Below are 25,483 nucleotides of genomic sequence, written 5' to 3'. Positions count from 1 at the left end.
ACGCATAGCCCAAACTTTAAGATCTCGGTCGAAAGTAAGAATTATGGAGGTTTTTGGATGTTCGACCTCCAAGTAGGAGAAAACTATAAGAAAAACATAAACAACAGTGTAACCATATGACTGAGCCTTGTGTTGCGTTGCTTAGGTGAATGAGCGCTTGACCAGCAAAAGTGAGGTCGCCAGTTCAAATCCAGCAGAAATTTGCTGGATACTTATATTACTAAAACCAATAATAAAGAATATAAAAACAATCCAAGGAATTTTTACTGATTTGCCTATTTTATCAAATAAAATGCTGTCATATCCTCTCAGTCCCTTCACCCGACTTGGGATTTGTATTTATATATAGTTATATTTCTATATGCTACAAATTCCACATTTAAACCCAAATCCTTCTCATTCGGTTTCCCCGTTTCATTAAGAGCCAATAAATCCAATAAATTAACGCTTATCAAAACGTTGACACAACAAAAGTAGCACCTCAGCCCGAACAGAATGGGAAGTGGGAAGTGTTACCATATCGGCTGCCCCCCAACATCATGATCATCATCGTTATTATCAACATCATCAGCTAATAAGGCGGTGGGTGCGCTCTAAAGCTGTTGCCTAACGCAAACAAATGCAAGTCAGCCCCCCTAAAAACATGGCAAATGAGTTTGGCTTGAATATGGAGCCAGGGTGTTGGGTTAGGAAGTTTGGAGGGGAGGAGGATGCCAACCGCATGAGTTGCATTTTGGCTAAGTCAGTTGAAGGCGGCCCCCCGCAATGAGTGGCACTGATTAAATGCCACGTGCACAGATGGTACACATCCGAAAAAGTGGGCAGGGGGGACAACATTGCGAGTGTCGTCCGTCCAAGTGGTCAACCACTCCGGACGCACTTTCCAGTTGCCAAAGTTGGCGAGTATTTAATGCAATGTGTAAACTTTGTTATAGAACATTTTCCATTGATTTATGTGCAGCAGGTGGCACTTGCCACCCCCTTGCCCGCAGTCGTTGTTTGCTTTTGCATTAGAGGCATTCAAATGCTGCGAGTCGTGCGATTTGTTGCCCTTGTCGAGGGTGGCAGATTTGCATAATGCGCTGGCTCCTGTTTGTTCTTGTTTTAACACTTGAATTATTGGCATTTGACACTGAGTCCAAGATTGCTTTGGAAATTTGTAACGTTGTAATGTTGTAATGTTGTAATGCGGCAGCAAGAACAACAATAATTGCTTAATTACAACAACAAGATAACAAGAGTGGCCACGGCCAATTGTCCGCATACAATTGCCAATAGCGCTTAACTTGGCCATAAAACACAGCTCAGCACAGACAACAAACAAACTGGGCAAACACAACAAATAAATCTCAATTTGTGGCAGCAACAAAAACAACAACAACAAAAATGAAACCAGACAACGTTTAGCAATTGGCAATTTTCTCGAACTAACTGTTTATGGCCACAACCTGCAGCTTTCCGACTCGACAGTCGCGACTTTCCACAACGCGAGCCAACTCCGGAGCACCTATTGAGACGTCTCTACTCATTGGAACCAATATGCTCTCCTCGCGTGCGTATATCTCTTTGCTATTAGTCTTTAATTTCACTTCTGAAACACTATATAATATATTCGAAATGTATTATATTTTTAAAGATATTTATGAGACATTCCATTTTTTGGGTGTACTTGATCATTCAATCAAACATTTTCCTCTGTAATACGGCATATAATTTCCCCCTCCAACATCGTTTCTACAGAGCTCTAAACGGTTCGAATCGTATCATTAAGTATATCATATTTGATTTTTTAGGTTTCTTAAATAGATCTTTATATAGATCAATATTATTGTGGCTGGGCCAAATTTGAAAATTGTAAAAGAAAGTAAAATGTGGACATACATTTGAAAGTCATATCCTAATAAAAATAGCATAAATTCTATGAAAAAGTGGTACATATATAATATAACTATATTAATGCAAAAATGATGAAAATTGAAGAAATTTAAAATAAGTTAAAAATTTGTTTTTCCTTTTTTTTCTAAATTTTTATAAATAAATAATAATAATAGATGTGAGGAATATTTGTTCAGTTTCAGGATTTGTAATGCTTTCATATGATGCATAATAATTAAATCGTGCCAGGTGCTGGCAGAGCATAGAAATAATAGGGTTTTCACTTGCCTTTCACTTTCTAGGCCTGTTACAAAATTGCTTAAATTGTAAAATATTTGTTGTAGTTTCTGTAAGCTTTCCTAGGTTCCATACTATCAACTTCGTTCCCGACTTTAAGTCACCTTTAGCACACGCCCTCCCTAAACAGTTGTCCCTATATCATGGCCTCTTGTTACATGCCTCGTTGGCTGTGCATTTCTGGCGCAGCCCCTTGATGAATTGCTATAAATTAAATTAAGCGCACTCACACACACCAACACACTCACACACACACACACACGTGAGTGTAATAAGTGCAAAAAATAAAGTATTACATTTCATATGTTTTGCCAGCTCTGGCTCATAACTTTCCGTGCTCGCCCTCAGGTCGGGGTTGCTTTGGGTCTGACTCTGACTCTGGTTCTGGTTCTGGGCTTGTGTCTGCCATCTTTTTGTGGGGGTCAGTCTGTGTATCTTTGTTGTTGTTGTGTGTTGTTGTGGTTACAAAAATTGTTATTGTGTGTACTTTTTTTCCTTCTCGTTTTTTTGCGGGTGGTTAAGTTATGGAGGAGAAGTACAACCAGATCCACATTAAACCATTTGACAATGCATTTAATATGCTCGCCTGGTGTGTTTGTATTAATTTTTATTGCCAGGGCTATAAATCAGCTCAGAAAGTAACCGTTGCAATTGCATATTATATAGAAGGCTGATGGATTTGAGGGAACATGCATTGATTTTATAAAAGTCTTGGCTCTGATTGAAAAGTTTAAAATTATTTTGTAATTCGTGTCATGCTACTGATGTTCAATTAGATAAGTGTAACATATATCATTTCCACAAGGTACATTTCTGATCAGAATCAACAGACGAGTCAATAAGCAATAACTGTCGTGCATAGATCTGCCTTTGTGTTGCAGGTCGTGCTCATGTCGGATCAAAGCACTAGATAATTAGTTTCTTGCATGAATACCTGCTTTATTAGTAAGATATTTTGACAATTTCTGCTCCCTACATATAAGCAAAATCTTGTCAACATCGGACTACTATATAAAATTGCTGCCGTAGGACGGATTGGGCCAATATATTGGCAAGAAGGCTTTGGAGAAGAAAGCGACGGAGAATTCGCAGGATCAACTCCACCGATCTCCCAAACCGGGTTCTCAGATATAGAAAAGCTAAATCAAATAATGATATAGACGCTTCAATAAGTAATGTTAAGTATGTTAAGCTCATTATTGAAAAGCTAGGCTAGAATGCTCTTGTATGAAAAACTGTTTTCTTTATCATGATGTCTTTACCAAATTCATCAGCATTTACTAGCTTCACTATACTTCTCACATTTCTTCCAAGCCTTATCCTCAAGGGTATTGTATATTCGTCGATATTTTCTGTTTTAACATAATCTTATATTGTTCCCGAAATTTTGTTTTCAGTTACATATAATATGAAATTCTTGAAACTATAGTTAAGAAATTAGTTTTATTTTCACTTCTATCCATTGCTTGGTTACATGATTTCCTTTCAAGTCTCTCTCAATTTTCCCAAGCTTTTCTCTGTTGTCTCACAGATTTTCTTGTGGCCATCATATCACCCAACTCGCATCTACAAGCCCAGGACATATTGTTGTCATGTTTAACATATCTTAACGCTACTCAATGCTATGCAGAAGTACAATTCCAATTCCAATTCCAATGCCAATGCCAATGCCAATGCCAATACCAGTAACCAGTTAAGTTAGTTCGTTCGGCAAGTTATGCCAATTCGTGCAAGTCGCCTGCTCATCTTGAGTCCGAGCTCTTCATCATTTGTAGCATCAGCGTCAAGATCATTGCTCATGTTTACAATGATGACAGACAGCGGGGGCAATCGAAGACAGAGAGTAGCCTCCGAAACAATCATCACAGATCCACTAAAGCTGGGCAGCCGAACCTGGTAGCTATCATAAATCTGTTCATCGCAAAAATCTACACACAATGGGGCGTTTGCAAACGCGTTCGTCGATCGAGGAATGCGACTCTGAAAACTGAAACTGAATCTGAATCTGAAACTGACTGACTGTCGACTTTCGATTGTCTCGACCTGCGTCTCTCGTAGTTGAGTACACTTAAAAAAAAAAAAAGCTTTTGATCAGTTTTATTTAATATAAGTTAATTTAAGCACAAGTAGGTTTATTCCATGCATGTTATTGTTTTATTAGGAATAATCCAGGCATGGTGAGTTAAATATATGCAGACTGAGCTGTGCTTCGCTTTCTCTTTCCAAAAACTATCTGTTGCCCTATGTAAACAATTGTTAGAATAAAAGTTAAGTAAAAGAATAAGAATTTATAGAAGTTTTAATATTTTTGATCTATCTTTATGATTAGGTAGAGAGCATCTGATATGATCTGAATAATGCACAATATTTATTGCACATTTTAAAAGTTCCTTGGATTGATTTGAGCTCACATTGAGGGAGACAGCTTTGCCAAGCCTTAGAAGAAACAAAGTCAAATCGTATAACTTAGATTAGATTCGCAATATATATATTTGTATATTTCTCAGTGTATTGTTCAGTTTGGTTTGGTTGTTTTACAATGCGCATTGTTTTGTGTGTGCAGTTCTCGGTGCCCGGTGTGCTGCTGATTTATGGCATATGTGGATCAGGAGAAGTTTTTGGCTACTCCACGGCTACCAGAGCGCAGCCGCCGTTGAGTTTATGATTTGTCATAAATATGTCGCCGTGGCCGAGACGCAACGCCACAACGGCGCACGTAGGCGAGCGGTATATAGATCGGTGGCCGGGCTTATTGGGCTGGAGCGGAGACTGATTGGCATTTTTGTTTACTTACTCTCGCTGGAAACGGACGTTGGCCACGCAGTGCCTCATGCAAACCGGAAGCGGCCTCCGATAGTACAACAAGCGCTTGTGATGGCAAATGGCTGGTAACAAATGCGTTGCTTTCCATCTGCAACTTTTGGTTCACTGTTGTTGTTGTTGTTGTTGTGGTTGTTGTTAATTTTCTAGGGATTTGGCACTGGGCAGCATAACGCGTGCACTTTCACTCTAATTAACAATAGTAATTGTAATTGTGAAGGTAAATGCAATTACACATTAATTGGCACTGATGCAAAATGCAAGTTAATTAAATTATACACATATATGTATGTATGCGCGTGTGCACATATGCATTTGTGTGTGAGCGTGTGTGTTTAAGCAAGTATTTATGCATATGTGTTTGATAGATTTATTTGGAACACGCACGCGACGGCAGAAAACGTTCAACGTACGCTCACAGCTCAGCTCAGCAGCTCGTTTGGTGGCACCCGCACGTACGCGCTGTAGAAGTCCAACTGGACCAACTGTTTTCGCAGCCAGTTCAGGTCTGCGCTTGGCTGTGTGCTCTGCTGCTGCAGCTGCTGCGCAGTCGCTTGCTCAGTCAACGCCTCTGCTGTGCTGCATTCTGATTGGCCACATCGGCCAACCGGTTTGACTATGTGCGCCAGCTCCCTCTCTCGCTCTCTCTCTCTCTCACACAGCTGCGACGGCTGCTAGTGCTGTCCCCTCTCCCTTGCTGGCATTTACATTATGTTTACCTCTTTAGTGAGTTTGTTTTTGTGCATTATTATTCCAAAATGGTTGCATATCTCTTTGTTGTTGTTGTTGTTGCTACTGTTGCCTGTTTGTCTGTTTATCTGCTGGTTATTGTACGCCTGTTTGTCTGCCAGCACCTGGGACTGGTCCCCGCACTGTTCTCCATCTACTTCTCGCTCACCCCACTCACAGTTTGTGTAAATAAACCGTATGGGAAGCATTTTGACTTTGGATTGCCTGCTGTTGGCTGTTCGTATTTGTTGTTGTTTTTCTTGTTATTGTTGTTGTTGTTGGCCTGGACAGTGGCTGCAAGTATCTTGAAGTCACTTTTTTTTGTAGCTGGCTGCTGGCTTTCGTATGCCGGACACTTAATATAGCACATTACTGTGGTATTTATTGGCCAAGATGTTGGAAAAAATTCTTATAGCGATATGAAAACCTCGATATCCATGGAAATTTTGCACCCATAACTATTTCGTTTTTAAAAGAATCGTAAAACTTTTATTTAGACTAGATTAACATATTCGAAATGAATAATTAATAAATTGAATCGCGCCAGCTAATTAAATATCCGAAAATGGAAAAGTCGCCACAACCAGCATTACATATTCAAAATATATACAAAAGTAGTGAGAATTTAAATTTATGGTCTCTTTAAGTATCAGACATTTCAGAAAGCCTTTTTTAGAACTATATAAGAGTAGCACACATGTTATTTTAAAGAAGAATCAGACAGTTTTTTCCAAATGATCAAATATTCTTAATAAATATTTGAGAAATCTTTGCTTTGGGTGATTCTTAATATAATATGGGAAAATATGAAGGCCTATTAGCTGGTTCTCGAAAATGGCCTTGTTAGTGATATTTATATTTTTGACTGGATCTTTGACAATAAAAAGTAAACAGTTCAAAAAAGAATCACAGTCACTAACAAAAAAATATGTATAGTATATATTTGCAAGTATTAACTCTATATATATATGTGAAATTGTTTTTATTTAAACTAATTATAAAAGTTTTACTCTTGTAACATAATTAAGGCTGATTGTATCTTCATTTGGTAGATTGAGACCTGTATTTTGGCTTTACTCATAATTTCTATGAAATTCAAGCACACACAGCCCAAAGCCCACTGTCAACTGTGAAGTCAACCCAAATAGTTGTGCCACAGCATATTAATACGACAGCAACTACAACAATGACAACATACATGACAACAGACAGTAACTAAAAAAACAGCAACAACAACAATAACAGGAGGAGAACTTTAACTGGCCAAGAGTGGGAGCAACAAGAAGAAGCACAAGCTAATGGAAAAACCAAGCTGTTAAAAAAGTTTGTTGTGATTTTGAAGGGTACTGATTTTTTATAAACTTTTTTTTTTACCAACTGAATAACATATATGCTTGCAATTTGGCCAGCAAAAAAAAAAGAACGACGGGCAACGCCTGAGAAAATGGGGAGTGAAAAAAAGGAAGAGGCTACAAAAAGTCTTTTGACATGTTTTATGGGTACACAAGTAGCTGTCAAACAGTTCTTTCCGTGATCCCCCCCAGCTACCGATGGCCGTGGTCATGTCTTTAATTGGTGCCTAGTAAATTTAGCTTTGACCATGTTTGGGGCCAGCTCGGACTGCGAGAGATGTGACGCGTAGTCTTGGCTAATTTTTTGCTCATTATATTTACATTTCAAGAATTCCTGCACAGCGTTGCACTTTATAATTTCCAGGCATTGCTTGGTTTATTACCAGGCCCAGTTAAGGTTAGAGTAAGAGCGCGATAGAGTGAGAGAGGATGAGGGAGAGAGGGCGAGGGAGTGAAAGAGTGGGACAGCTAGGGAGCTGCTTCTTGACGCATGCGCGTTTCAAGTCAACTCCGATGCGAGGTAGCCTACATTATGTGCCTAATGCCATATAGCATAGTAGATAGTAAATACATAGGGGAGGACTCCACTAGATGTGGCACTGAGCACCGAGAGGTAACCAAGTGCCGCGACTGCTGCCATGTACAGCTGCCCGCTTTTTGGACTCAACTGCATTTGGCTGGCAGTAGATTTTTCATTTTATTTATGTGCTGACTGCTGTCTTCTACTTCTCCCTGCACGCCCCAAACCCACCCGCCGTTGCCTTCCACTCCACCGCGGTGATTGCTCAGCAATGTTTTTTGCTTGTATTTCTCAGTTTGTCAGCTTCTCGCTACAAAATTAAATACTTGTCTTTGTTTTTTATGGCAGCACTCAGTATTAAATGGGAGAACGCGGGGCATGGGCGTGGCTCGCTGCTCACGTGTGTGTGTGTATATGTGTATGTGTGTGTGTGTGTATGTACAAGTTGGCCATAAACCGAGTGCCATTTTGGCCTGACAGCTAATTTATGTAGTGGCTAAGAAAGCAGCTGCTGCGCTTTAGGATTTTCCACACTTCACACACTTCTTTAATAATTTTGGCAAACAATATCTATAATTTAGTTGAATTTTCTCGCATATAAGACTGACAATGAGTCGCCAAAAATTTCCTTTTAATTGGTTGAATTTGTGGATTAGAATGCTTAGATTTGTGTTAATATATTTTAGTATAAAATTATAAAAATGTGGGAAAATTAATGAACACAGGATATTTTCCAATTGGTTAATAAATAAATAGTTTAAAGTAAATAAATAATAATGTGGTTGCCATGAATGTGCAATAATAGCAATTTATAGGACATGCATTTAAATGTTGCTGAAATATGGCAATCTATGGAAACTGAATATCTTCACAAAAAGCTAATTTTTTTAACAATAACTTGGTTTTTTTGGGGGAAACTATATAATCTAAGAATTAATCGATTTAGATATTATTTTAATCGATTTGTTGCTTTTAAAAAGACAACGTGGAAAATATATAGAAAAATATATAAATAGTTAGAATAAAATAAAAACAAAAAAACGGACAGACAGACAGACGTGTCCTATTTTGATTCAGATCCTTATCAAGAAAAGATGTACTGAACGCAAATATTTCAACATACTACAACTTCTACCTATGACTTCACAGGTAGGTAGCACAGTGAACATTCTCCTAAGGAAAACAATATTTCTTCGAAAAAGTGTTACCTTTATTGGACGGCAATCCTTTTAACTAGACGCGGAAAATATGCCTTAATGAATTGTAAAAATGTCCATATAAGCCGGACGTAAAACACATAGCACCAAATGTTGGCAAAGTATGTACTTTGAATGCCACAAATAAAGTTAGGAAATGCTTCAAATAATAAAATTCAGATCATAAGCTTGACGAATTGCGATACATACGAATACTGAACCTTTGTAAAATATGTAAATGCTTATTGGAACAATTCGTATCAATTCAATATCAATTAAACACTTTTTAGCTTTGTTCTAAGACTAAACCTTGTCAATATAAATCAAAGAATTTTAGCTTTGATTAACTTAAACGAAACTAAAAATACACATATTCAGCAGTTCGTTTTTGATAATATTTGCAAATTGGCTTGAAATCAAATTTATCAGACTTTAAAACTTTCTTCAATCATCCCATAGTTTTTTTTTCTACAGATTATGAGCGTTGTCTAACTACTGCTTCAATCCCCACAACTGTCAGTTTCGTAATCCTCCCACTCCACCGACGGCACCTGCTCGCTGCCTTTGTCCTTTTTCCCGTGACTCCCCAAATAACAGCCAGCCACGCCCTCAAATTAATTGAAACCGCAGCGCAAGTGCAAAGCGTTGACTGTCAGAGCCAATGCCAATGGCAAGCGGAAGCCAAACGCAGTCAAACATCTGCGACTCACATAAAAATACAAATAGAGAATAACCAAAGTCCAAAAGAATAAAAAAAAAGCCACAAACAAGCGAAGAGGGAAACCGAACCCGAATCCTACACAAATCCCAGACAAATGTGCAGTGGTGAAAATCAACGAGGAGGAAAATTCACCGATACATTCGTGTAAATATGAATGGAAATGAATTACAAGCGAAATAAATGTACGAAAATTGCATGAAACAAAGCAAATCGTATAATAAAAATCATAGTAAAAAGCGGAAAAAAGGAAACGAGCTAACATGTTTGGCAACGTGCGGGTACGGTGTGTGGGAGGGGGAGCTGAGGGGTTTGTGGTTTCTTTTTTTTTGTATTTTTTGGTTGCTAGCGCAATGTTGACATGTTCCAAATGCAATTTTAACAGGATTTGCAAGGACACATTTGCACAAAGTGACAGAAAAACGCAAGCAACAGCAACAACAGCAAAAACAAAAACAGCAGCAGCAAAAAAGTCAACCCCCGTAACTGGGCGCTACCCGCCGCACCCCCATCGTCAAGCTTGTTGTGTGCGTGGCTGGCATAACTTGCGGCTTAAAGGGCTCAACTTGTCATGTCGCCTGCCGCTGATGTCCGCATTGATTTTCCACTTACGTTGACTCTCTGACACTGACGCTGACGCCGGAGCTGACTCCGGCTCTGACCCGATCCGACCCAATCCCAATGCCAGACCCAAGCTTGGGTCAGCTGCGGTCTTAACGCTTCATCAATATGCTTTTGCTAGCGCCGCTAATTTTCGCTTCACTCAACCAACGGACCAAGTGCTACGTGCAGATTTATGTCGTCCCGGTTGCACCAAACAAGTGGCGCTCACCCACGACCACTTCCACTGTCCGTTTGCGTGTGTGTTTAGTGTTAATCCGTCAATGATAAGCTCAATTTGTTGTGGTCACTCAGCGACAATGACCGTTAGAGCCCAGGCGACTTATTGTGTTGCATGCTTTTTGGGGCACACACGCATACACACGCACACACGGGCCGAGAAACAAAGACCATTAAAGTTGTATTAGCCAACGCTGTGCTAGAGATGCGGGCGTGAGTAGCCCATGTGAATAAATCTATATACGAGAGTGGATATTAAATACATTATGGGAATGTCTAGTGTAGCGAAAAGACAGTTTAGTATCTTAGAGAAGATATGGGAAAATGAGTTGGCTCGATACCGATGGATTGCCGCTTGTCTCACAATTTTGAGCTTACGATCAGGTCAGTTGAGTTTCTATATTGAGATGAGAAAAAGAGAAAGAATACCCAGAATTACCTAAGACAGTTGACTTTTAGCCAAATCGTAAAAGGGTGAAAGGGTGCTTAAGATCTTATGTTTTGCACTTGCTCAATATATCTTGAGAAGTTAAAAAAAGGAAATTGCCAGCTAGCTGGATGCAATTTCTATCTGCAAGTGAAACGCTCATTAAAGATGGATTCGAATCTTAGATAGTTAGTCCATCCCTAGCTGGGCCCATGCATCATCATAAGTAATTCCAACCGCGTGGCCCCAACTCCCATGAAGATTCATCACACATGTTCCCTTTTTCCGATGGGCTGTTGTCACAGCCTGTGCAGTAATTTAAACTTTGGCTATGGGAGCGAGAGTTGTGTGTCGGCTGGGGATTTATGTGGACGCGTTTTGCAGATATATGAGCGACTATATTATAAAAGTTTTGACACGTTTAGTGTTAGTCGGCTTGATGAACTTTTTTCCCGCTTCTTTTCCTGCAAGTTGTTGTCACTTTATGCACACGTGTGCCTGATGACGTTGGTGGTTAAAGTTTCCGTTGCCGTTGCTGTAAGCAGAAGACCGACCACAAATGAACCAAGCAGGCAGCCCACTAATTGGCTTAGTGCATTAAAATAACTTGCCAATAGTTGTGGCCAGACTATGACCTCCAGCTGCAAAAGGCACAAACAATGCGACGTTGTCATTGCCAAAATTTATGAGACACTGTGGCTAATTTAGCAGATAGTCAAAAGGCTTTTGTGCGCCCTCAAGGCCCAGGCTAAGCCGAAAGGATTTTCCACGCAAGCCAACCAGATAAGCGTCGAGGCATGGGAAATGGCCACTGGAAATTTGCTGCCAAATGGGGGCCAGATCATATGTCAAACTCCAACTGGGCGGCAACTGTCTCTAATTATACAAAATTATTTATAATGGCCACAATGCCTCGGACTGGCAATTCGAATTCAAGTTTTGCCTCGAAACGTTTCGAAATGTGTAAAAACCTAATTAAAAGTGAATTATTCATTCGTATTCGCTCGGTGTGGGAGCTTAACACTCAGTCACCAAACATCATACAAAAACTCGTCTGCTACTGCTGTTGTTGTTGTTGCCATATGTTGCACAAATGAATTTTGTTCAAATTCTGCCTTTGATTAATTGGTGGTCAAAAGTTCAACGAACAGCAGCACAGCGGTTGCTAAGTAGCTGAAGGATTCGTTTCTGTTGGGTGAGAGAAGGGTTTCAAGCGAGCGTGCTGTAATGTTTTAATATTTGGTATACCAAAGGGATATGTGAGCATTTACAAAATATATCTTTCGAAAATTTAATAAAACCTTATTTCATTTTAGTTAATAATATGGTGCAATATTATATTGATAAAGGGTCTTATCGATAGCGAAGGTGTCTAAAATTATTAAGAATTACGAAAATAGAAAATTCTTTCGGAATGTTATTAATGCAAGGCTGCCAGGGAGAGGCAGGCATAAATGTAGTTTGGTGGCGAAAGTTGACATTATTTTGGTTTTCCTTATGCCAGCTTCAAGAAAACTAACGAATCTGGAAATCTAGGGTAGCGTGGGTGGAACACATGTGTATATACGAACATGTGTACCAAATTGACTACCCCTTGACTTTCTTGATGAATGAATACTTGAATGAATACTAAAAAAGTTGAAAGTCACTTCAAATTGCGCTCTCAGCCAATCGAGCTCTTAGATCTGTTTATATAACCAATGTATTTTTGTTAATTCTATTGTGTTAGGCTTAACTGTATTAGTATTTATTCAAATAAGTTTCATTTAAGTTTTTCCTTTAGTAAAGTAAAATGTAAAATAAAATAAATTGAAGAAAAAACACCCTAACATGCCCTTTGCTATGCCAAGCAGCATAAGCTTGAGCATAAATCTGAGACTCATATATTTAAAAAGAAATTCAAAGGGGACAAGTACTTTTGATTAATAGATCTCCAATTGCATTGATAAACATTTTTGGAATTTACGTCCCATCAAAGTGAGCTTTGATTGGCCTTTAGCCATTTTCACGCCAAATTGTTTTTATGTGGCGCCAAACATTAAAGTCCAGCGGAAAGCAACAACAATAAATTCAACAATTTTATGTTGTGCGCCAATTTAAAGCAACTCGTCAAGCGACGCAGCATAAAAACCAAATGCAAACATTTGCCAGATCTTGCTGGGGCTTATGGGGGGTTAGGGGCACAAAGGGTTGCTATTCGGACTGAAAATAGTCGAAATGTTATACCAAATAATAATGAGCGCAATTAAGCCGAGCTGCGAGACGCGGCGCTCACAAGTAACAGCTTAATGTGTGTCACAGAAAATTAATTTTACGCTAATCGGCGGAGTTGTTGCGCCGCCCTCCGCCTGATCATCTGATGGCAACAACAACAACAACAACAACAACAACAAGAATAACAACAACAACAAGAATAACAACAACAACAACAATGATAAGCGCCACAACACTGTGGCATGTGGCAGCAGACATGAAATTAAATTGTCGTTTTATTGTTTGGCAGACTTTGCACGTTTAAATAGCTCGAATATTTTTCATACGCAGCCGACGCGACGGCCAATTTGTTTGTTTAGATGGGGTTAAGACATTCCCATATATAACTTTGCCTAATCTTTTCGACGACCCCGTCTGACGCCCACGCGCGTCCAGACCTCGACCTCAGGCACAGCCCTCCGTGCCACACTCTTGTCTCGCCCCCTTTTTGTGTGGTTTTTCCGCCCTGTTTACAGGCCAAAAGGTGGCACCATATGGCAGCACTCCGCATTCAGCTTAGTTTACACTGTGCCTCGCGTTGCTGTGAGTTATAATTTTCAATGTTGAAATTGATTTCCGATTTGTAGGCTTGTTGTTGTTTGAGTTGTTGCAAATGATCGCATGCAGGGCGAAATGTGGTCGCCCACACGTTCGCGCCTTTGTGTTAAATTTGTTGAGGGGGAAAAAACATTGTTTGAAATTAGTAAAATATGATTTGGCATATTCTTTTTACTGCTCTTTTCTTTGTTTTTTCCTTTTTTTTGTTTGGAACTTGTTGATATATTGCACACTTGGCTAGATGTTTATGAAGAGTCTCCACTTTGCTTATGCTTAGCTTATTAATTCTGCATATGGTTTTTGTATAAAGCATTCAGTTTGTTTTTGCCACAGCGAATTGTTTTTGTTTATTGTGACTACTAAGGATTTCAGTGCTTAGCTACATGGCATCTATGGAATGCAAATAGTGTAATAGGATAAGAGCATCATTGGTAACCCTAGCCAGGGTATTATAGTGTCACTATCTATGTTAATTATAACAGTACGATAAGTATATATCGATAATGAAGCAAATGTAATATCGATAAAGAAAAGCGGCTGCAGAGAAGAAGTGGAAGGCAGTCTCTCTACAGTACTAGCAGCAAGAAGACGTGTTGTTAAAAATAAAAAGGCAACCCGAACATAAGTTAAATCAATAAAGAAAATCATACTATTACAATATCAGAAGTGGGATTAACTCAGAAAAAAAAAACACAACAAAATGGAAAATATAAATATAAATGACGTGTCAATAGCGACATTGAAAAGTTGGTTGGCATTACTAAATTTGCCAACAGAGGGTACCAAAACTGAGCTGATGGCGAGATTAAATAAGGTACCAGTGGATATCCGAGACGATGCTGCAAAGGAACTTGAAGTTCAACGTAACAAGGAACAGACAATTGAGGCTCAAAATGAGTTGCAAAACATAATGCAACAACAGCGTGACGAAATAGCAAATGGCGCCGAGGTGCTGAAATTGATGCGTCTCGAAATTGAAGCGTCTCGAAAATTCCTAGAAGAATTTCAAGTAACGGTGAACCGCAACTCGCACATCGGCGGGAGCGACGGGGGAGAGCAAGAAAGTGAAGTCGGCGATTTATTGCAGCTAGAGGATGGTCACACTGAAGAAAGACCACGGTCGACGGATGGCAACGCTGGTGCAGCTGATTACACTGGAACGGCTGGCAACGCTGGTGCAGCTGATCACGCTGGTGCAGCGGGCAACGCTGGGGCAGCTGGAAGGATCAACGAAAGTGGCAACGCTGTCGGAGGCAACTTAAATAATTGCATCCAAACTGGAGCGATGATGTTAGCCAAGGAAATTTTATTAGAATTTACTGGAGAAAGTGAGGTGCGTAAATGGGTAATGCAATTCTTCAATGTGGCCAAGATCTACAGACTAAATGATATGCAACAGCACTTGCTTTGTATAAGCAAATTGAAAGGCGGTGCTTTGAAGTGGTTGCATGCAGACCCTATGCGCATCATTGCTCCGATTGACGAGATGCTAAATCAATTGGTTTTGGCCTTCGGGGGAGGATTTTCGAAGTCGGAACTACGACAGAAGTTCGAGGATCGGGTTTGGAAACCAGATGAGGTGTTCGCCACATATTTTAGCGAAAAAAGCATATTGGCACAGGACATCAACATTGATGTAGAGGAGTTAATGGAGGGTATTATTCGAGGCATACCTTGCGAAAACTTGCGTACTCAAGCTAGTATGCATTGCTTTACCAATCCGGCTCAAATTTTACGTGCGTTTGCAGCTATAAAGTTGCCAATTAAACGGGTACGAAACCATGTAGTGAAACAAACTGCACAGGAAGCACAGGCGGACAAACAACAACGTTGCTACAATTGCAATGTTAAGGGCCATTGGGCCAAAGATTGTTTAAAGCCCAAACGGGAGGCAGGATCTTGCTATGCGTGCGGCTCAAAGGATCATTTAATAGCAGGATGTCCAAATAAAAAGTATGATATGGAAAACAAATATGTAAGATACTTAAGAATTCATTTTAGTAACTCATTTAACAAATCAATAATTGCAGAATGCCTTATAGACTCTGGCAGCCCTATTTCATTTTTAAAGGAAAAGTTTGTGCCATTAAAAGTAAAGCGTATGCCAGATGCAAATTCGTATGTAGGTTTAAATGAAAGTAAATTGAAAAATTTTGGAAAAATTTTATGTTATATGAAGAAAAAGTTAATAAATGTTTATTTTAATGTTATAATTGTGGCAAATGAGTCTATGAGGTATGACGCTGTGCTTGGTAGAGATTTTATGGATTCTTTTGGTTTAAATATTGATTTAAGAACATTGAAAATTGTGAACGGGCATAAAGTTGATCACCAGAATAATGGTAAAAATGATATCATAGCTACAAGCTACAAAGAAAAACAAAAAAAAGTGGACGATGAAGATATCGAACACGAGCAAAATGAAACTATATTGTTAAATGATAAAATCGTTAATAAGGAAATAGTCAGTAATGAAACTGTTAGTGATGAATTAGTTAGTGAGAAAATTGTTAGTCCGGAAACGCTTGGTGATAAAGTTGGTAGTGATGAGATAGTTAGAAATAAAATAATTAGTGGTGAAATAGTTAGAAATGAAGTGATTGGGATCGAAACTGTTAGTGATGAGATAGTTAGTTATGGAGAGCTTAAGCTCGAACCTGATAGTGAAGAAATTGTTAGTGATGAAATTATCTATAATCAAACCGGGATTGAAAAAGTGATTATAGAAGATATAGGAAACAGTGCAGTTAAAATTAATAATCATGTTAATGAAGCGCCAGTGAATAGCGAAATCATGGGAGTGTTAGAAGAGAATTTTGAGAAGGATATCTTAACAATAAGTTGGGAAGATTCTAACAAAAGAGAAAATATATATATTTTAAGTGAAGATATTGATTACAGCACAAAGTGTGAATTTGAAAATTTATTTGAAAATACTTATGTAAAAGCGAAAAGGCCAAATCAGCCAAAATTAAGACATGAGTTAAGCATAAGATTAGAAAACGACAAAGTATTTAATTGTACACCTAGGCGGTTATCTTATATGGAAAAAGAAAAGTTGCAAGAATTATTAGACGACTATTTAAAAGATGGAATCATTAGGCCAAGTTGTTCAGAGTATGCATCACCTATAGTACTAGTGAAGAAAAAAACTGGAGACATGAGGTTATGTATTGATTTTAGAAGACTGAACAAAATTATATGTAGAGACAACTACCCGCTACCATTGATCGACGATTTATTAGACAGACTATGCGGAAAAACAGTATTTTCAAAGTTGGATCTAAAAAACGGGTATTTTCATGTTTTTGTTAATGAGCAATCTATTAAATACACTTCATTTGTTACCCCTTTAGGACAATATGAATTTCTTAGGATGCCCATGGGTTTAAAAACTGCGCCACATGTATTTCAAAGATTTGTTAATAACATATTTTGTGATATGATAAGAGATAATAAGGTAACTGTTTACATGGATGATATTATGATAGCAAGTACAAACATAAAGGAACACATGGAGACCTTAAAGGAAGTGTTTATAAGACTGGTGCAAAACAAATTAGAGTTGAAATCAGATAAGTGTGAATTTTTTAAAAGCAGCGTTAAATATTTAGGATTTGTGGTGGATAGTAAAGGCGTTAGGGCTAATGAAAAAGGGTTAGAAGCGGTTAAATCCTTTCCAATACCAAACAAAATTCAGGGAGTACAAAGTTTCCTAGGGTTATGCTCCTACTTCAGGAGGTTCATTTTTAACTTTTCTATATTAGCTAAACCCTTATATGATTTATTGAAAAAAGATAAGAAATTCAAGTTTGGAGAAGAGGAGTTTAAGTGTTTTAATATGTTAAAAGATAAATTGTTAGAGGCGCCAGTACTATCAATATATAATTACAAAGAAGAAATAGAACTACATTGTGATGCCAGCGCAGTGGGATTTGGGGCTGTTTTATTTCAAAAAAAAGAAGATAGGAAATTACACCCGATTTTTTATTTTTCTAAAAGAACAACCGAAGTAGAGTCTAAATATCATAGTTTTGAGTTAGAAACGCTAGCCATCATTTACGCATTACGCAGATTTCGTATATATCTGCAGGGAAAACGATTTAAAATAATGACAGATTGCAACTCTTTAACTTTAACGCTTAGCAAAATAGATTTAAATCCGAGAATTGCTAGATGGGCGTTAGAACTACAAAATTACGATTTTGAGTTAGTGCATAGATCGGGCAAGCAAATGCAACATGTGGATGCGTTAAGCAGATGTTATGAGGACATTTTAGTTATTGAATCCAATAGTTTTGAGGACAATTTAGTTATTTGCCAAAGCAAAGATGACAAACTGGTAGATATTAGAAAGATGTTAGAAAAAGAAGAGCACAAGCTATTCGAAATGAGAAATGGGGTCATTTACAGAAAAACAAATGATGGCAGATTAGTTTTTTATGTACCAAAGGATATGGAAGAACATGTACTTTACAAATATCATGATGAGTTGGGACATGCTGGGAGAGATAAGATGATCGATGCCATTGGAAAGAGTTACTGGTTCCCATATATTAAGGAAAAAGCAATAAAGCATATAGGGAATTGTTTAAAATGCATTGCCTTCGCCCCCAAGACGGGTAAGAGTGAAGGACTATTACATAGCATACCGAAAGGAAACAAACCGTGGGAGATGATCCATATAGACCATTATGGACCAATTAATGCAGGAAGGGCTAATAAATATATATTGGCGGTGGTTGACGGATTTTCAAAATTTGTTAGACTATATACAGCAAAGACAACAAGTACGAAAGAAGCGATTAAGGCATTAAAAGATTATTTCAGAGCGTATAGTAGACCTAAGTTCATTGTATCGGACAGAGGGAGTTGTTTTACTGCAAAAGAGTTTGATGAATTTTTAAAAAATGAGGGAGTAACGCATATTAAAATAGCAACGGGTTGTCCGCAAGCAAATGGTCAGGTGGAAAGGTTGAATAGAGACTTGGGTCCGATGATGGCAAAAATGGCGGAGCCAGAAAATGGTTTACATTGGGATGTTATTATAGAAAATGTTGAATATGCAATAAACAACACACAACACAAAAGCATAAAGAAATTTCCAAGCGAAATGTTATTCGGATTACAACAGAAAGGAAAAGTTGGTGATGAATTAAAGGAAAAATTAGAAGAGTTTACACAGGTGAACACGTGTGATAAAAGAAATTTAGAAAATAAGAAAGAGTGGAGAAATATATCAAAAAGAAGCTAAAATCAGAAATGAAGAGCGGATTAATAAAAAGAAGAAAGTATCAGTAGAATATAAAATAGGTGACTATGTCATGGTAAAAAATTTTGATAGCACACCAGGAGTTTCAAAAAAGTTAATACCAAGATATAAAGGGCCTTATAGTATAGAAAAGATTTTAAAAAATGATAGATACTTGTTAAAGGATGTAGAAGGCTTTCAATTATCTCGCAACCCGTACGTTGGTATCTGGAATAGCCAAAACTTTAAGCATTGGATGCGAAAATAGGCAATAAGCATTAGTTATAAAGATAGATACACATATAAAAGACAGAGATCGGGAGCTCTCTTTGTCAGGATGGCCGAGTTGTAAGAGGATAAGAGCATCATTGGTAACCCTAGCCAGGGTATTATAGTGTCACTATCTATGTTAATTATAACAGTACGATAAGTATATATCGATAATGAAGCAAATGTAATATCGATAAAGAAAAGCGGCTGCAGAGAAGAAGTGGAAGGCAGTCTCTCTACAGTACTAGCAGCAAGAAGACGTGTTGTTAAAAATAAAAAGGCAACCCGAACATAAGTTAAATCAATAAAGAAAATCATACTATTACAATAGGGAAAACAGGAAAAAATCATAGCCAGTTTCTACAGTCTCTACTTATAAATGCCTGTCCATGCACGGCCCAAGCATGTAAATAGTACCCTCGAAACTCCTATATAGACGTAGGTTAAAAGTACCCACCCCCATAGCTTGGTCAAATTTCATCAGATTTGCATGAGGTTTGGCTCATTGCTCATGGTTTGACCTCTAAATCAATTTGGCATCCAAACCTGGCAGCATGATTTTCGGTCGAAATCCATGTCAAAATGGTGCCCTCAAACATCCTATATAGATGTAGGTTAAAAATTCCCACCCTCATAACTTGGTCAAATTTAATGAGATTTGCATTAGCTTTGGCTCTTTGCTCATGGGTTGACATCTAGATCAATTTGTTCGCTTAAATTAAAATTTAACATAGAAATAGTAGCCCGACAACAAAAGAAAATGTATTCAAGGAAAATGAAGGCTTTCATAATCCACCGATAAGAACGATACATTCAAAATTTGCAAAAGTATCCATAATATTTTGTAAACATAAATTAACCATGAGTATCTATGCACGTTTGATTTTTAGTATATCGATCGCGACTTGCGCGTTTGTTTATTATTAATTTAATACACTACTTAGTTTAATGGGTGAAATTTTGTCTGAAAACAGGTTTAATTCGCATATTATGAAGTGGATAGATTGTATTATTCGATATATGCACTAAGAAATCAACCCTTTTAGATAGTATGTTTGCACTTCAACATGCCCATCCACCTCCAAGTGCAATGTTCATTATATGCACATACATGCACATATGCTGTGCCTAGTTATCGACGTCTGATTGCTCACCGAAACAGATTGTTCGTCTGTTTATGAGCCATGAAGGCATTTAAAAGCGCATCGCAGCTGCAATCAACATTCAACATTCAGCTGCCCAGCAGCCCCAACATTAGCGATATGTCAGACTTCCCATCTTCCTGGCACCCGTTCGAGTGCTGTCTCCTGGGCCGTCATATTGTTGCGATGATGTTGCCCGTTATTGTTATATTGTCATTAGCATCGTGTGGAGTAGGGGGGATGATCTGTCGATGCCAGGCCGCGGTGCATTTGCACCAGCTTTGTCTGATTGCAGCACAGAAATTGCCCCCCGAGTTGTGCTCATCAGCTAAATTTCAAGTGTCAATTTTCAACACCAACCCCCCTTAAAAGCAAAGCCAACCCAAAATGCGCTGTGTCGCAAAAAGGAGGAAAAATCCCCTAAATTCAACGCGCTTTGACCTTTTTTTCTTCGGTATTTACAAGTATCTTTTCACATTTTTTCTGTTGGTATTTACATTTTTTATCTCAACTGCTTTACACATTTAATTTGATTTCTTTTTGAAGTTTGATGCGCGCTAAGGCCCAAAATGGAGCGTAGTCCAAAGGGGATTTTTAAGGTCCGGAAAAGGGATCATAATGTGCTCTCTGCGCAGTTTTTAAGAGAAAATGTAGACCCAATTTAACGGTATTTAAGACCCCTTCAAGTAACGCCTCTGCCTGGGCTTAATTTTGGGTAACAAAAAAAATCCCACAGGTGTTGCCACTTTGCCGCTTAGCTGCTTATTTACTCGCGAACTGCCAGCTAATTGTGCAAGTGGCCTCAAATGTTCAGCATTATTTAATTAAATTTGACTGTTAAGACGTTTTTTTTTTATGCTGATTAAGTGGCCAGTTTCCAGAAGCTAAATTATTTTTTAAGACGGCAACCAGAGCAGCGATTCGTTTGAAGTTCTTTTTTCTCAAAAAATCTTTTCGTTAATTTGCCATGAGAAGCTGTCGAATTATTCAGCGGAAATTAAAAATTGTGTAGCCAGACGGACCTGTGAATCTGCCCACGCCCTGACACTAATGTCCTCTCCCACAACTGGGCCAGGATCGGGCGCTCCCGCTACTGCAGACAGCGGGAACAGACGACTGGCCACTTGCAAATTAAGTAAGTCAACAAAGCACTTTGCGGATTTGCCAGCATCGTCGGATTCGTCGACTTATCTGCATATCGCGAGAGAGAGGGAGCCGTCAAATGCTACTGATACAGCCCGTATTTATATATATATCTATTTTTTTACCAATGCTATTTGCATTGCGGCTAACACAGACAGCCAGGCAGGGAGGGCAGGGCAAGGATATGGCGAGTTAGTACTGGGCTGGCAAGGGGAAAGGGGGAGCTGGGAGCGAGGCACATTTCGTATTCGTAAAGCTAACGAACTCGAAATAATGCGTTTGAAATTTAAAAAACGTGCAATTTATGTTAAAAATTTAAGCAAACAAGCATCGCACGGCCAAAAGATTTTTAATTAATCATTCATTTGCCATTTTTGTTCGCCTGTTTGACTTGTCTATGAAAACGGCATTAAACGACAACCCGCCAGCCCCACAATACATGCACATTCATACATTCATACATGCCAGTGCCAGGTCCAGAGAACTCCGCTTTCCATGTCGAACAAGCAACTTTATTTTCTTGACTGCGGCCAGCCGACCAATTAAGAGAGAAACAGCCGTTCGTCCAGTTCGTATAAATCGCATTAAGCTGGTTGAGCTGACAGACCCGGCCGGGGTTCCATCTCCTCCAACCGGGGTCAGCTGTTCGATTTGTTTGATTCGCTTCTTAATTGCCTGTTGTCGATTGCCCACTGTCCACTGTCCACTGTCCACTGGCTCTCACTTGACCGATGCATTAAAAATGGCTTAAAAAATGGTTGCGAAAACCAAAAATGGTGTTTATTAAATGGATTGATGGCTGCACACAAAGTACAACAACAACAACAACAACAATGACTGAAAAAAATACTTGTAATAATGGCTGCAAGCCGTTGACGTTATTGCTTGGTTCATAGTCTGATTTATGTTGTTTGGAATTTATTAAAAAATTTGCAAGGAAAAACAGGCGAAAAAAAGTTAAATACTTTTCACAAACAAAAGCACAGTTGGCTATACACTTCAATATTCCGGATAAATAGGAGGTACATGGAACTGGAGCAGATTTTTTCAGACTTTTTTAAATGAATTTATTTTTTGTTATTAATATAAGTTCATTACAAATCTATCCCAAGGGTCAAGTGCCCAGGAGTGTAGCATTGTCTAAGCAGAACAATAATGATATTGATAAAAAGTATAGTAATAATTTTATAAGATTCTAAAACTCTATCTTCCATGACCTACAGCCTAGACAATACTAAGCCCAAAGCCTAGCTTGGGATTCGACTACAGATCTTAAAATTTTCATATGACCTTGCACCCAGGATAGCTTAATAGGCAAACTATAAGTCTGTTTAAATAGTTTTGCTTAGGTATCACATAGGCTATAAATAAGTAATGTAAATGTCAGTCGTATCTGGACTGACATTGAGTGGGGCACTCAAATACCTTTTGCCCGTCGCATCAATTACTCGCATAATATTTATATTTAAAATATAGCCACTGATCTTTGGCATACGCCGATACACTTTAATAGCCCATATGGTTTGTGTACACTTCAGTTGTATAAATCTCAAGAAACCACAAAAGACCATACTGTATTGTAGTCCGCCCCTTGCTTTGTACCCTTCGTTGCCTTCAACTCTCGAAGCACTTTGAACTCAACGCCCCGTTCACGTCCATGTCTCCTCACCGCTGTCTTTTTTTGGACTCCGAACTTGTGCCCAAGGTCCAATGCACTCTCACGTGCGATTGTCACACCACTTGCTGGCAGTGCGAGTAGATTCAGGGGGATTGGGGGCTGACTCTTTGTCTGGCTCTTTGTTGCCGCGCTGCTGTGTAAAGTTGGAATGTAAACTTCCTTGCATTAGGCCAGCAACAAGCCGCCAAAGCGGTCCCCAAAAGACTCGACTCCAAGTCAGAGTCCAACTCGGACTCGTAGTCCTAGCCATTGCGACGACGACGGCGGCTCACGACTGACACGGGGTATTTGCATATAAAATTGGTAATATGCAAATATTTTGATTGTCTTTGACTTTGTGCGCGCTTATAAAGAATCTTTAAGCTTGGGTCGCTTCAACAATTGAGCGCACAGTTGGAATTCTTGGATTTCGCTGGGGCCAGGCCAACAGCAGCCCACAAAACTGGAGCAGCCAGACACTGAGGCTGGCCGAGTCGAGGCAGCTATTCAGGCTACTGTGTGCATTGTCATGTGGAAAAAGTTGTTGCAATCTTAAAAAATTGTGTATTTTCGGACACCTGTGTTTATGTGAGATACTCGCATTCATACTTTACAGATACATATTCCTTGGGCAGCACGCAGAGCCACGAAATACTCATTTTACTCTCGAGCAACGAGCCGAATCCTATGCAAATCCTGGGCAGGCTATGGGGACAACCGAAAAAGTGTTGCCCATGGGGAATTAATTAGCCTTGGGGCGGGCAGGCGCACGTTTAGCGATAGTCCCCACCTTATAAGCCAGCTAAATTTGTGGCAGACACAGCGACGACAACGGTCAGCCGCAGAGTTGTTGACAAAAATTGAATACAATGCGATTATGGGCTGGCTCAGAAGATGGTCAAAGAACCGGTCGAAAACCAAATGGAATAGTGGCTAACCAGAGTCAGAGTGGACAATGGGATGGAAAGTTGCCACTTCAAAAGAAAGTCATTAATTTGATGAACCTTATCTCCGAAAAGGCAGTCAGTTATGGAAGTGATAAGTGTCTTCCTATTGCACTCAATTGTACAATTAATTTAACAACAAATTGTAAATATTATAAGTGCAAAATTAAAATACGAACCTAATAAAATGTTTAAGGGAACCGAAAGATTTGGAATTCAAAAAAATAAATAGCAAAACAGAATCGAAATATCTGTAGTCCTATATCTTATTTGATTCACATTATAATTTCAATTTATCGGAAGAGAATCGATACATCCAGTCATAAGAGAGATCGGGAATCGATTAATATACAGACCAATATCCACTCCAATTTTGTTGATAATTTATCTTCGCCAGATTATATCCAGAGAATTGACTAATCTAATCTAATCTACTACCCAATTTTAAATCCGATTTTGCCAACAATTTATGTATGGCAAATATATAAAGAAACTAAATCCCAACATTAATTATCGGAGGAATATCGATAATTTCAATAATTTAAATTTATCGTATGCGAATCGATAAATCTGCAGCCCAATATTTAATCCGATTATGTCGATAATTTATGTTTTTTCGAAAGAGAATTAATAATAACAATGGGGAATCGAAATTTATATGGATTAACGTGAATTAGAATCTGTATCGATATCGATAAGCGCCCATGGTTCATCGATTGCCGCTGATTCCCATCCAGCCAAGCAACTGGGACGAGGCAACTAGGCTTGAGGCTACTCTTTGTTTGTGCGTCAGGACAGCTCCCCGCACTTTGGCGGAATGTTAAATGCTAAAAATGAACAAATAATGACGAATGCCGGCAGTAGCCGTCGCTGTTGTCGTCAGTTCAAGCCTTCACCTTCAGCTCCGCCGCCTGCTGCTGCTCAGTTAGTAGGTCCGCATCCAGATTCACTTTGTCGTTTGTAGCAATGCCGCGCGCTCGGTTTTCGCTGGAAATGCAATGGGCGAGAGGGCCGAAAGGAGAAAAAAAAACGGCGCAAGATTTATGCGCGCGCCATTGCGCATCATAAGCTGTCAAAATGCTTTTTCGGCGATTTATTAGCGCAAATTGAGTTTTAAAAGAAGCTACCGTGGTCTGACCAAACGTGGTCAATGCTCAACGGGCAGCTGCTCTCCCTCTTTCTTCCTGTGCTTGGGTGTGTGTGGATGGCTGCCACATTGCGCCATAGTCAGATTTATAGTTGGGCCCAGCCGGGCGACAAGTGCTAAGCTGCTTGTTGTAGTTGCAACAAGTACTCATTGTTGTTGTTGTTCCTCTTGTAGTTGTAGTTGGCCATGCAAAACACGCAATCTGTCTGCGTCCATCTTCAGCAGCACCATCAGCAGCACCAGATCCAGCACGAGGTCCGTTTGAATCTCTGAATCTCTGGCGATTGTCAACGGCTTTTTTTTGCAGCTGTGCGCCTCCTGGCTCTGCCAAATGTAAAATCTTC

General features: G+C 39.0%; 2 protein-coding genes across 7 annotated transcripts in view; one reads left to right on the top strand and one right to left on the bottom strand.

The window, feature by feature from the left end:
- The window catches only part of LOC115771440 (protein Teyrha-meyrha), a 79,584-nt gene that overhangs the window by 8,813 nt on the left and 45,288 nt on the right, over positions 1-25,483 (bottom strand). The gene's annotated exons all lie outside the window — the stretch shown is intronic.
- LOC115771444 lies at positions 14,267-15,951 on the top strand. 2 transcript variants are annotated; one of them, XM_030717154.1, is made up of 2 exons: positions 14,267-15,538; positions 15,616-15,951. In XM_030717154.1, exons 1-2 carry the CDS (start codon positions 14,286-14,288, stop codon positions 15,719-15,721), a joined length of 1,359 nt encoding a protein of 452 aa, XP_030573014.1. In that variant the 5' UTR covers positions 14,267-14,285; the 3' UTR covers positions 15,722-15,951. The 2 variants fall into 2 exon arrangements, with proteins under 2 accessions (XP_030573014.1, XP_030573015.1); XM_030717155.1 differs by having other exon boundaries at positions 14,267-15,560.

This window comes from Drosophila novamexicana, unplaced genomic scaffold (genome assembly GCF_003285875.2).
Source record: "Drosophila novamexicana strain 15010-1031.04,08,12 unplaced genomic scaffold, DnovRS2.1 tig00000072-arrow-arrow-pilon, whole genome shotgun sequence".
In the NCBI taxonomy this organism is placed as follows: Eukaryota; Metazoa; Arthropoda; class Insecta; order Diptera; family Drosophilidae; genus Drosophila; species Drosophila novamexicana.
Note: the sequence above shows the minus strand (reverse complement) of the source record. Positions and strands in the feature narration are given on the sequence as shown.

Excerpts from the sequence above, each read along its gene's own strand:
- LOC115771444 (XM_030717154.1), top strand. The coding sequence starts at position 14,286 with ATGGAAAATATAAATATAAATGACGTGTCAATAGCGACATTGAAAAGT. Across the intron at positions 15,539-15,615 it reads GCAGGATGTCCAAATAAAAA|AATGCCTTATAGACTCTGGC; the intron begins GTATGATATGGA and ends CAATAATTGCAG.